The sequence below is a fragment of the Amblyomma americanum genome, chromosome 8 (assembly GCF_052857255.1).
Source record: "Amblyomma americanum isolate KBUSLIRL-KWMA chromosome 8, ASM5285725v1, whole genome shotgun sequence".
Classification (NCBI taxonomy): domain Eukaryota; kingdom Metazoa; phylum Arthropoda; class Arachnida; order Ixodida; family Ixodidae; genus Amblyomma; species Amblyomma americanum.
The window spans coordinates 151,046,594-151,059,127 of NC_135504.1; the positions used below are offsets into that span (position 1 = coordinate 151,046,594).

At 47.1% G+C, this 12,534-nt stretch overlaps 1 protein-coding gene across 1 annotated transcript in view; it reads right to left on the minus strand.

Annotated features, from left to right (window-relative positions):
* Positions 1-899: 899 nt before the first annotated feature.
* The window catches only part of LOC144102117 (uncharacterized), a 140,603-nt gene continuing 128,968 nt past the window's right edge, over positions 900-12,534 (minus strand). The window contains exon 9 of the mRNA XM_077635409.1: positions 900-4,078. Coding sequence (XP_077491535.1) covers positions 3,914-4,078 — 165 coding nt within the window. The 3' untranslated portion in view covers positions 900-3,913. The remainder of the gene's footprint in view (positions 4,079-12,534) is intronic.

Below are 12,534 nucleotides of genomic sequence, written 5' to 3' on the forward strand. Positions count from 1 at the left end.
GCCTTATGCTATGACTTGACCCATGCTGTTGGCATGGGCAGACCCGTGTGGGTACCATGACATTGCACAAATAAATAATTTATTGTTATTATTAATATTACTGCGTCAATTAGTGGTAGTAATTGGCGAATTTTTTTCCTTATTTATTTTACTCAGTAATTCTGTCACTTAGACTTTTCATTCAATAATTATCAGTCATTAGAAACCATAATGACACTCTTGCTGGATGATCGACAGTTCATGAGGAGATCGAGGACACATCCTGTCCACGCCACTCATGAGGCAAGATATGCTTTCGCATTAAACTCCCCCGTTTATTGCCAGCAGTCCTCTTATGACACCGGGCGGTGACGTCAACCGTGAAATCGGAGCAGCCGCCCTCTTGCAACGCGCGCATCGCTCGATGGAACGCCGCTGTGCTTTTGATGGTATGTGAGTTTTGTTAGATACAAGGCCACACCTTGCTAATTATATTCGGTGATTTTTTCAGGTTTTTTTCTTTTTGGCGGCGACAGACGTATTTTTTTTTTTTTTTGCTGAGAAAAATGCATTTGAAAACTTTTCCGCCGCTATATTTATACTCGTTACGTGAAGAGCGAAAAGGGCTCCGTGAGCACAGCCGAAGAGTAAATGGCGGTGTAGCATGACATCAGTGATCCGCGCAACATAAAAATACCTGGCCGACGGTGGTGCATTCAATTGCTTGTGCTTTTTAAAAGCTCCACTTTCACTGAGAGGAGCGTGTTTTTCATTACGACTCTGGATACTTTCGGGCCAGTGATAGCCGTCCGTTCGCCAGGTGTTTGTTCCCTGAGATGAGGTTGTAAGCATGACGACATTGTGTGTTTTTTTCACCCTATTTTGCTAGCTTTTCGCGGCACTGAAAGGCACTGCGTCGAGTGATGGTAGTACACCAACTATATTTCCCGGAGGCGTGCAGCGTTAATGGCTACTCATTGGAGCACACTAAATTAAGTTTAAGAACAGAATTTGCATTGCACTGGAAACGTTTATTAAGTGAAAAAATAAATATACTCGCGCTGAAATTTCACTCCGTGGACACGAATTAAAACAGGCAGGCAGTTGTCATAATGGGGACGTGCAGAGTGATACACTTGTAATGACAGGAGCTGTGCCACGAGCAATCTCCACATTCAGAGCATCTTTCGTTACGTTATCCAAAGGTGACCGCACTGAATAAAGAACCATTCCGTATTGAGCGACGCCAGAAATCGGTGCGTCATTTAACATGAAACTTCGTGGGCAGGGAAATATGCACGCAGTCGATCAGCTGCTGCGGTTGCTCACAGTAGCCCTGTAATGCCTGCAATATCACGTACGATGCAGGGCTGTAAAACGACGATTGATTTTCATTTATGCCCGCACAGAAACAACCGTTTTAAACGTAGCCGTGAATGCAAGGTCACAGTTTCAGCCACCGCGGACACAGGTGGTCTTGCGGAGGATCACTGAGCACAAGCGCCAGCTCTCACAACACAACGGCCAAAGAATTGAGCTAACGCTTAAGCTCCGCCATAAAGGTATGGCGCGGATACTGTTCTCTCTTACATATACCATTAAGAGTACAATGCGATGGCATTAGTCATCCCTCCTGCGCAAGTACTCCTGCTCTGCCCACATATGTAGAATTGGTCATTCTCGACGCAGCATTCGTAGATAGCTGGCAGTCCTTATACCCCTCTTGGCGCAGTGGCGCAGAGGTTAAGCGATGTGCCACTGCACCTGCCCAGCGATTGGCTGTTTCAAACACAGCCGCCAATGGGGCTTGTGACAACCAGGGTGCCCTTCCCGAGAAGGCTCTCGTGACCTATCATTAATTTAACTGCCGCCTGTTCCGGTGGGGCAGTTTGCTCACAATCCAGTGGCAGGTTGTGATGACGTCAAAAGGCCACGTGACCTATAGGTGGTAGGTGGGTTGGATTTTTCGCTCACACCGCCGCCGATGAGGACGAAGGTTTTCCGCGGAACGAGACCCTTGACCCAATCGCGTTAAATTGTTCTCTGGAATGTCATTGCCTTGGCAGGCGACGCAGCGGTTTTGAATTGCTGCTTGCGACTGAGGATTTGTGCACAGTTTTATTGGCTTGGCTAATTTGGATTCTGCAGTAATAACTTTCGAGACAGGCCGGACAATTTTTTTACTTTCTGATCTATAGAATGGAGATATAGAGCAACGCTGAAGAAGAAATAGTCGAAGGGCATAAATTCTACGCGAATTTTCGTCGCTTGGGCACTACAGGGTTGAAAATCCACGGTTTTCCGTCGTTTTTTTTTTTCTGGAACAAATGCAGCGCTATCAAACACGTAAATCTACTGCTATGGTTTTGCATGGCGTTTAGACATGAGCTGTAAAGCGGTTCAAAGGGTGCGAATTCTAGGGCCGGGGAAATTTCTTTAGAAAGTTCTGTCTGATAAAGCATTGGGATCATTCCTTTGTTGCCGCTTCGCTGCATCCTTGCTTGATCACAGTTGCTGCGATAACTCCTACAAAGAAATATGCTCCGTGCTAAGGAATTCTCCTGAGCACGTTCGACTAGAAGCACATTTTTGTTCAAATTACTTCCCACTTGTTAGTAGATTCCCCGCTTCCATCCATGCAGGCGACTGGTACTGTAAGCTAGAAAATCGTTAAAAATTGCTGTCTTATCTGGTTTGGTGCAGAATCTCTTCATTTTTCGTTTTATATTCACCCTGTTTCGGCGATTTGCAAGAAAAAAAACGGCTTTACCTTGCTTCTAAAGAGCGCTTAACGGCCTGCATTCGTAGTATACTCGAAAAATTTGAAAGAACAATATAGAAGAGCGATATAATTATGACCAAGGACGCTAAGCAGTTTTTTGTTAAAGGGGAGGAGAGGCAAAGAACTTTCGTATTCCGATGTTGGAGCATCCAAGAATTGCTTCATTTAGTTTAATTTCATGGCTAAAACAATGGCGAAACTTCATAAACACTTAGGCAGAAAAGTGCCACTTTTACATGAAGACAAAAATTAACATTTACCCCGCCACCTTCACAAAGCGGAGAACACTTGACAGTAGCGTGGATGCCCGTTACATATTTACAGACAGTGGTGTCATAATATCACAAAAACACAAAAAGAGGACTCACAGGAAGTCTGCATGCGCTGAGCGAGAGGCAAAAGGCGTGGCTGCCTTCGAGGCGCGCCTTGAAACGAAAATTAATATGACTGCTTTGGCTGATCAAAGTGGAGAACAATGTTTGAGCAAGTCCACGTCGCTGGTTTTATTCGTTTAAGCGCGTACGCACGTATGAGTGCTAAAAGCTAGCTTACGTACAAGCATCACGTCAGTGGACAGTGGAATATAGTTTCTTAACTGTTGCTGCCTGAGTTAACAGAATGTGGCTTTGTTAATGAATACGCTTCCGCTAAGCAATAACATGAAAACTACAGGAACACATTTCCATCTCAGTGTTTTCCATGGCGATGGCGTTAGTCCGAGGCCCCAATTGTGCAGTGTTGTTGACCTTGGAAGACTTCTTCTGCAATGCGGTTTTACCAGCTTCGAATATCCGGCGCAGTGGGAGCAGACAGATGCGAACAAAGCAGCCCAAAAGAAATCAGCGCTACTGCCACTCGTATCACGCAATACCATTTCCGCGCTCCTTGAAAAGGAACAGTATGCAGACGTGGGGCGCCTCGTGCGCCACAGTTAACAAGAAAAAAACTGATTTTCACCCCAGTGAGATGAAGGGCACCGCCCACTTTGATGTAAGGGTCAACAAATATGCCTTGGCACCAGGTGAAGCCGAGCCCATGGCCTTGCGAGTCGGACGGCAAAGACGTAATTGTTCGCGACAATCTAGGTGGCGCTGAAGGGATGGCCTACAGAGCCGGGTCAGCGCTGGAAGGATTCCGTGTGTGGGCGCGGCGTCAGCCGAGGCCGGAGATGACGCTGTCGATCCACTGCCGGTACTGGGCGAGTGAAACGTAGACGCCGGGAACTCCGGGCTGTCCGCAGCCGATGCCCCACGACACGAGCCCCACGGCCTTCCACAAGCCGTTGTACTCGCACACCAGGGGGCTGCCGCCGTCGCCCTGCGAGAGGAAGGAGCCACATTTATTCTCTCTGCTCTGCGGACGAGAAAACCAAAAGCACCCAAGAATGCACACAAAGCCAGCGTGCATCATTGAAGAACTCTTTGACCCTCATGTAAGGTCCGCTACAGAAGTGAGAGCTATACGCACTGGCCATACCTACAGTCAACCCGAGCACCGCAATGAAATAAAAACGACCGTTTGGGTGACGACCTGCCTTCGAGACTGCACAGTGCAGCTGTCCATTGACCGAATTCATGTGCTCGCGTGGGCGGCCTCTTAGCGCAGCATATCCAACAAACCGCGGGGAAGATATGGGGTTAATTGGAGGGACCTGGGAGAGGCCTTTGTCCTGCAGTGGGCGTGGTCAGGCTATTGATGACCGCACACTTCATGCTATCCTCGTTTTACCTTTTGAGCTCATACTTTTGTAATGGCTTATACCAATCGGCTATCCGAAGCCGAGCTCTCAATCCACGACACAGCACAAAATCAGTCTCGGTACTTAGGTTTTATATCCAAATCGCCCACTGAAGCGCGCTTTTCGGTTCGTGGAGCCAGGGAGAACGTGTGTCGAATCAGCGATTGGAATATGCCGTGCGTTTACCCGGCGCAGAAAATAGAACAATCAGTCGCTGACTATAGCTGAGAATAAACAAAGGCGCCCCAAAACCGTTACGTGTTTGTTTACAATGAGTGGGACAGACCGTTACGTGTTTGTTTACAATGAGTGGGACAGGAGCGGTTGCGTTTTCACATTTGAAGTATATGACGTAATGGTTGGGTGTGAGGGCAGGGTGATTCGTTTCCTGCTCAAGGTTTTGCTTACAAGGTTTGGATGAATAGGGATGGCAAAAGGAGCGTTATCCGGTTACTTGGTAGGGATAAGAACCGTCCTGCCAATCGATCTGGTCGTCAATTTCATGTGCGTGGCTCGCAAGCGCATTCGCAGCGTGTTTGTTGCTTTTGACATCACGGCATGTAGAACGGTGGGTCTAAAATTATGAAGAAATCTCGAGTAGTGCTGAGTAGTCTTGGAAAGGCACAACAGTTGTCGATAGACAGAGAAGCATTGGATGTCATTGAGCACATCGGTTCAGGGAAGGTAATTATTGCTAACCGAGACCGCGAGAGCGAAATAACTAGAAGAAGAGTGGGCTGGAGTGTATTCGCCGGTACTCGCGCGGGCCACGAAAAGCAGCTTAGCAGTATTCCTCCAGAGAAAAAAGTATACAACAGTTGCATCTTGCGAGTGCTCGCCTATGAGGCGGAAACGTGGAGGCTAAGAAAAAGAGTGGTAACTGAGTTGAGAAGAGCGCAGCTTGATGTGCAAAGGTAAACATGGGCCTAGCGTTAATAGAAAGGTAAAGAGCAGAGTGCATCAGGGAACAAGCGCGTCTGAATGATAGCCTGGTTGAAAATAAGAAAAGATGGGCATGGGCAGGGCATATATGCATGCGAAGGCCCGATGGCCCCTCAAATTCACGGAATGGATTCCGACTGAAGGTAAGAGTAGCAGGGGCGGCAGAAAGTTAGGTGGCGGATGAGATTAGGAAATTTGCAGAGATAAGGTGGCCGCAGCTGGCACAGGACAGGGCCCTTAATACGTCCTTTAGTGGGCGTATTCAGGTAAATGATGATGATGCCCTTTTATGCATGTGGACAATTTCTGAGTCTCACCGACGTAAATAATATAGAATCAAGTCGTGCGATCTTTTCGACAGTTCCTGGGAAGTTTGCGTTTGGCAGTCGGTATTTTACATTCATTAGGTGGGTCCAAAGCTTGTACGTGGGTGATGCGAAAGCGACAGCTCCAAAAACAATCGGGAAAGTGTTTCACTTATCCGATAGAATGTGCTGATGGACAACTTGGTTTGACTTAGTTCAAGCGTCCGGCGCCAACACGCACGTAAGGCGCACTAAAACTGACAGTTTATCTCTTGTGGCACTACAGCCAAGCAACAAACCTGAAAAAGTACAATCTTGCACAGAACGTGAGGACACGCGCAGTACCATCGCTGCTCATGAGCTGAACTCTAGTTATGCCAACTCCAAAATACATGCTGTCGAGACGAGATAAAAAATCGCAAGTGACCGCATAGGTCGTCCACGTCAAACGGAGTCATTGAAGGCAATGAGCCGTCTACGGAAAGCGTTTCCTTGCAGCACTGTACTGCGAAGTCCGCAGGGAAGCATGTGAACATAGATTTCACGTCAAATGAAACCATGGCGCCGTAGTCTTCAATCGATGTCTGCATTAGTTTTTCCACATAGTGGCGAGAGTCCTTAACGTAGGTCCTCATTTTTCACACTAGCGGACGAAAGACTTCGTGCAGATGACGGGACAGTTGGTACAGCGGTGAACGCCTGTAGTCCACGATTGGTCTCAGTGGCACACCTGGCTTATGCACTTCTGGAACTCCGTAGATCGCGGGAGCCGAGCTGTTGTGGCAAAGAAGCTTTTGTACAAGTATTTCTTCTCAGGAGGTACGTACTTGAACACTTCAGTCAACAGCTTCTGCAGTTCTGATTCAATTTTTTTTCGTTGGATCGCGGTTGAGTTTCATACAAGTGTCTGCATCCTCGACAAGTGCGGACATCTTCGTGATGTGATCGGAACGGTCCAAAACGACGGTGGCGTTGCCTTTGTCTACAGGTAAGATTGCGATTTCACTGTTCGTCTACAACTGTTAGATGGCTTTCTTTTCTGACAGCTATAGGGAGCCTGTTTTCGCCTGCGACAGTTTTTCAAGGGCTCCAATGGCACGGGAACGTGCCTGCTCTCGTTGTCTGGGCTCAACCTGTCGAAGAGCGTGTTCTACCGCACAGATCATTCTTGCAGGGTTCGGGGCAGCAGCGTTGAAGTTCAGTCCATGGCTCAGCAGGGAATGCCCAGCAGAATCTAGTCCACGCGAGGAAAAATCGCAGATGCCAGGACAGCCACGAGTACGGACGCTCCTCTGTAGGAGCAATGACAACTTGCCTTCTTGAGCAGGCATTCTCCTGTCTCTCGTCCTAGCGGCGACGCTGTTAGCGTGCAGCATAACTTCTGGGAAGGTGTCGGTCAGGTCACGATGGAGTGAATTCGTTGCGCAAAGAATACGTCCCCTTCAAATTGTTTGATCGTGGCTTTCTTTTCGGTGATCCGCGCTTGCAGCAGGAGTTTTTCGGCTTTGGCGGTGACGCCTTCAAAACGGTGCAGCCACGAGGTGCGATAACCTCAGAGACTTCGGAATGAGGCCCTGGGACTTGCAGCGCAGGTTGAACTGCAGGTGGTACTGAAAGGATGCTAGTCGTTAATTTTTGAAAATGAAAAGCCAAGAGCGCTCCGCTCACGCCTCCCGTCGTGGCCAAGAGCAGAAAAACGCAGAAGCCAAGCAAGCGAGCATTCCGTATGCTTCCGGGGTAAGCGAAGCACTTTCACGCATTTTCAAAGACTATGACTTGTGAAGTTGAAGTTTATTCCTCGCTCTCAGTGGTACAGGTATCACTGGAAGAGAGAGGACGCAGGGAAAACAGCTCCTTGAATGCAGCTTGAGAGGCACCCTACGCCCACATTTCCGAGCCAGCGTATTGCCTGTTTTTCACAAGACAGCTACAGGTTAGGCAGTCGAAACAAAAACTAAAGTATGAACACGAATTAAATGCAAAATTTCAACATTTAGCATCACAATCAAAACAAAAAGCAATATAAATACTCAAAACAAAAGCATCACATCATCCAAGTGTACAACATAAGCAGAATTTATCTGCGTTATAATCTTATTTACAGTTCAGAGAAAGTTCAAGCTAAACGTCTTCAAAAAGGTACAAAGTGGTTTTTAGGCTCTTCACTGTGATATCTCTTAGCGATATGTTGTTATTTTCTATAATGTTCAGGTATTTTGAAAGAATAGAAGACAATGATTGCATACCGTGTTTGGTGCGACAAAGAGGCAATGACCAAAGAAAATGAGAGCGCGTATCATTCACTGTTGAATAGCGAGATATTTTTAGAAGCGAGAGAGCGGTTTCATTGTTAGTAATAACCGCAGTTTTGTACATTGAGCGCAATCTGAAAGGAAACAAAGAAGTGATCTTTAGAATGCCAAATTTAATGAAGTATAGATGTGTGTCGGTATGGCACGATACGTTTGCTATTAGTATAATAGCCCGCTTTTGTGCTGTTATTAGTTTCGATATGTTGCGGTGGGTCGTCGTTCCCCAAACTGTGAGACAGTATGTTAGTGATGGGAGAAATAATGCTTGATAAATAAGGACCTTTCTTTACTTGAGACGGAAGTGTGTCCCTATGTTGGCAAATAATACCGCTGAAGCGATTTAGTTGTTTCCGGACATGATTGACCTGCTCGGCCCAGGTGAGACACTCTGAGAAGATTACTCCTAAACATTTTATGTTTGGCATGATTGCAATCGTTTTGCCTCCAAGTGAGAGGGTGAAGTTCGCGTGAGCAGTTTTGCTTCTTGTTCGGAATAAAACGGCCTTCTTATTATCAGAATTCACTTTCAGACTGTTATTTCTTCACAACTCGTGAAGGTATTTAGGAACTTATTGGCTCGCGAAAATAATCAGGCTTCTGTGCTACCTGACAATAGTGCTGTAATATGTGCCTTCCAGAAAGTTGAAATAACAGCTCGTCCGGGTCTAGATATCTCAACCGTCTAGATATCTCGAGGTACCCGGGCGTGGTGTACAAGATACCGTGTCAAGGCTGTAACACTGCTTACATTGGCGAAACCGGAAACTTCAGACGCAGACTGATGTCAGAATGACGTCACGAACGGCCGCTCCACATTTAATGGTTGGGCGGAACACAGCGTATCAATGCGATACACCATCGATGGGAAGAAGCATGAATCATTGCCACTGAGAAAAACTTACCATCGCGCCTTCTTTTAGAATCTGTTCATATACATAACACGAAGGATGCTCTAAACAGGACGCGTGGAAATCTTTCATAAAACTACAATTGTACGCTACGCAAATTTAACCGTACTTTAGCCGCCGTCGTTCCATGCGGCGCTCTATGTGATCAAGGGACCCGTATGGGCCCCGAAACGTCGTGCTTCCTTTAATCATAAATTTTGGCGAGTGTATGTTTATTTCTGCAATGTTGACTTCTCGCCAGACAGTATTCTGTCAAGCTCTTGACTAAACTTCAAGCTTGCTTCAACGGAGTTTTGCTCTTGTAGAAATCATGACGCGTCTTCTTTGCGCACATTAGAGAACCAGTCGTCGGCATACCGGTTAAAAGACCTTTGGCGTCGGAGTCCAGGTTTGCAGTAATATTCCTGCGTGTTTCGTTGACGAGGTTTTGGCTCGGGATTCAAGCGACATAGAAGCGCCCACCACTGTGCAGTGCGCTGTTGAATCATACGGAAAGTACAGAGGTGAGCAGGCTCGTCTAGAGCGGTGTGCTGCGGAGAAAATGATGTGGAGCTTATTGCAGCCGTTTTTCCGGGGCAAGCTTCTCTGTTGTTCGCATGCCGATTCGGCCGCGATGGAGTACAAGTCTGATCAGCGGAAGTCCGCACCTGCCGTAGAATTTCAGCTCATTTCCACCGCACAGCCCCGGTCGAGCGCTATAGACAAATCTGCGGAACTCTGTACGAGTTGCTCAGGAATGCCAAACGGAGCGCGGCTTGCTACACTGTTGGCTTTCTTCGAAGGTTCCTAGCCTGTTCGATCGGCTAGATCGACCGTGGCACTGACGTCCAAGGAAACCATTATTTCCACTGCCTCCAACTAGAGGTTATATGGATAAATCTAATTGGCTCGCAACTTACTGGTGCCGTGCGACGCATTATCCGCACAATTTATTCCATATACAATTTCACAGCTTCAAGAATACTCAGTGAATCGCATCTTTAACCGACAAGCAGGCGAACTATAACAAAACTTTACTTTTCAATGTTCGTTTCCGGCGCCTACGCTTCGTTGTTTATGTTCCTGGCGTAGCTATAATGCTTAGATCGTGTGTTTAACCAAACTCAGCTGGTCAGTAAAAGTTTAAAGCTAAAAAAATTGTGACGCCACTTAAGACTACTTACGTGCTTTGAAGGAGAAAACATTCGTTTTTAGATTACGTTCTTTCCTTCCTCGCTAATTACACACCTGCTCATTAACATACAGTCGTACGGCAACGCATGCGGTAGGGTCGCCTTTATTCGCCACGAAGCAAGGCTGTTTTATCGCCTATGGGTTGCGTGCTCGCCTCGCAATCTGGACGTCCTTCCCTAACCTTGGGAAGAATTTTTTATTGCTGATGACGACTGTGGGGATTTTGTGGAGTACTTTCTCTGGAGGCCGAGTTTCTCTGATGATGAGCCATTTTGCAGCTTTCGCCGTAAAACTGAAAACAGCTCGAAACTCCAACGCAAAGACCTAAGGGCGCAACAGAAACTAAATTGGAGTTTAGAGCTGTTCTCTGCTTTTCGCTGCCGTGACTCACTGTCTAGCCAGGTCAGCCACACTCACAGTAAAAGTTGCCTCTAGATTCCGCCGCACTGGCCCCGAAACCAGGGATACAGTTTCCATTTCTGATTTCGCCAAATAACGTTCTCGATTCTGGCCCCATGGAGTGCCCAAGGTAGCTGGATGCATGATATACAGGTTAGGGGTTGGCTGGGCGAGGAAGCATACGTGTGCCAGAATGGCGTGCGGAAGGCAGTGGTTTGTCGGAGTAGTGACCCTCGTTCCCTGGTGAATGATGCGTGTGGGAAGGAAAACGTGCAGTTTAGATGATGTTGCATTGCATTCAGTGGGCTGCTATAATCTTGTCACGTTACGTCGCATTCTTTTCGCTGGATATGCTTCGTGCTCGGACAGCACTCGCACGAGCCAGCGAGTTCGCTGCTTCGTTGCGGAAACATCCATAGGGCCTTGTAAGGATGATAGTGAATTCTTATGGCTCAAGGGTATCCGCGGCCAAAAGGCGCCGCAGCACAAGGTATTATCGTTTACTGGAGGTAGGTTCAAAGACCCATTTTTAGAGAATTTCGCCCTGAATAAGCCGAGGCACCAGGTAAGGAGAGGGTTGTGCCCATTATATCCCTTGTGGGCACCCGGTGGCACTGGGGATCGAACCCTGCACCTCCCGCATGTGATGTGGATACTCAAGCCACTAGGCCACCGCTGCGCTCTCAGAGCCTTGTATTAATAATGTTTTAACCTTGCAATCAAAGAATTTCGTAGTATCTTCTCACGTGCTTGTTTTATCCATGATATTACTGTAGAGTCTGGTGGGAAATGGAGTGCCTTCCACTGAAGTTACTGTATATACACGGTGTTTCACATCATGTGAACCAAAGATTTAAACGAAGCATTGCAACGCAGGTAGGGGAAACAACTACATACTTTCCCGCCTTGTTGCACTCCTCAAAGTATTTTTAAATTCCGCCTAAATCAAAAATAAGCTAAAATGAGTTACGCAAACTTTATATTACTTACTTTGATGTCAAGTTCGTTTCGTTAAGTGGTAATAGTAGAGACATAAGAAACAACCGATCCATTTTTTTATAAACACACTTTCTACGTGGACCTTTTTTTTCAGTATTTAAAGAAAACACAGCGCGAAAAACGTGGACAAGAGGGAACACACACGACAGGACGGGACCAGACAAAAGTCATGGTCCAACCTAATTAAAGAAACTGCATTTTGGCCGAGTCGGTACTGCATGCTTTATTGGAAATGACTGCGCACAAACAAGACATGCGTGTCCCTTTCATGTCCTGTCTTGTGAGTGCGCAACTCAACACCTTGGATGAGGGTAAGGAAGCACACTTAACAATACAACGAGGCCGGCTTTCCCGCACCAAAGCACGAATAGCCATACTTGATAGCCTAGGACTAGGCGTGAAGCTTCCACCACTAGATACCAAGACACAAATACGTAAGCGCATCGCTCAGGCAATACTCTATAGTCACGCCACTACCTAAGAATATGCATCCTGCAAGAAGTGAGAAGGAAAGCTAGGGCAAAGGCTCTGCACAGAACGCACAGCTAACATGAACAAGCGGTATATGTAGATGCAGCAGACTACTCACAGAAACAACGCCCGCAATAGCGGCAGTGGACACACAAGGCAGTCTGATAGAATCCGGCACTACTAAAACGAGATCCCCAGAAACGGAAGAAGAGGCAGGCTATCGCCCTTGCCGCTATTAATACCAACGCTCACAAGCGACTCTAAATTCACTAAACGCAGTTATGAGAGCGGCAGAATTTCTCAGACAGCAATGAACAAATTGGGTCTGTAGCACCCTCTCTTGGGCGGCGCCGACAACCCGGCTAGCGCGCGCCACCCTGCGAAGAGAATAAAGACGGCACCTGGTCGTGGCTCGTGCAGCCACGGGGGCAGTTCTATCGGCGGATTCAGTTGCACCCTAGTCGATTACAACAAGTTCAAAAGTTCACTAAGTTCAGAACTACACTCTTTGCCGAATTTGTCTCAG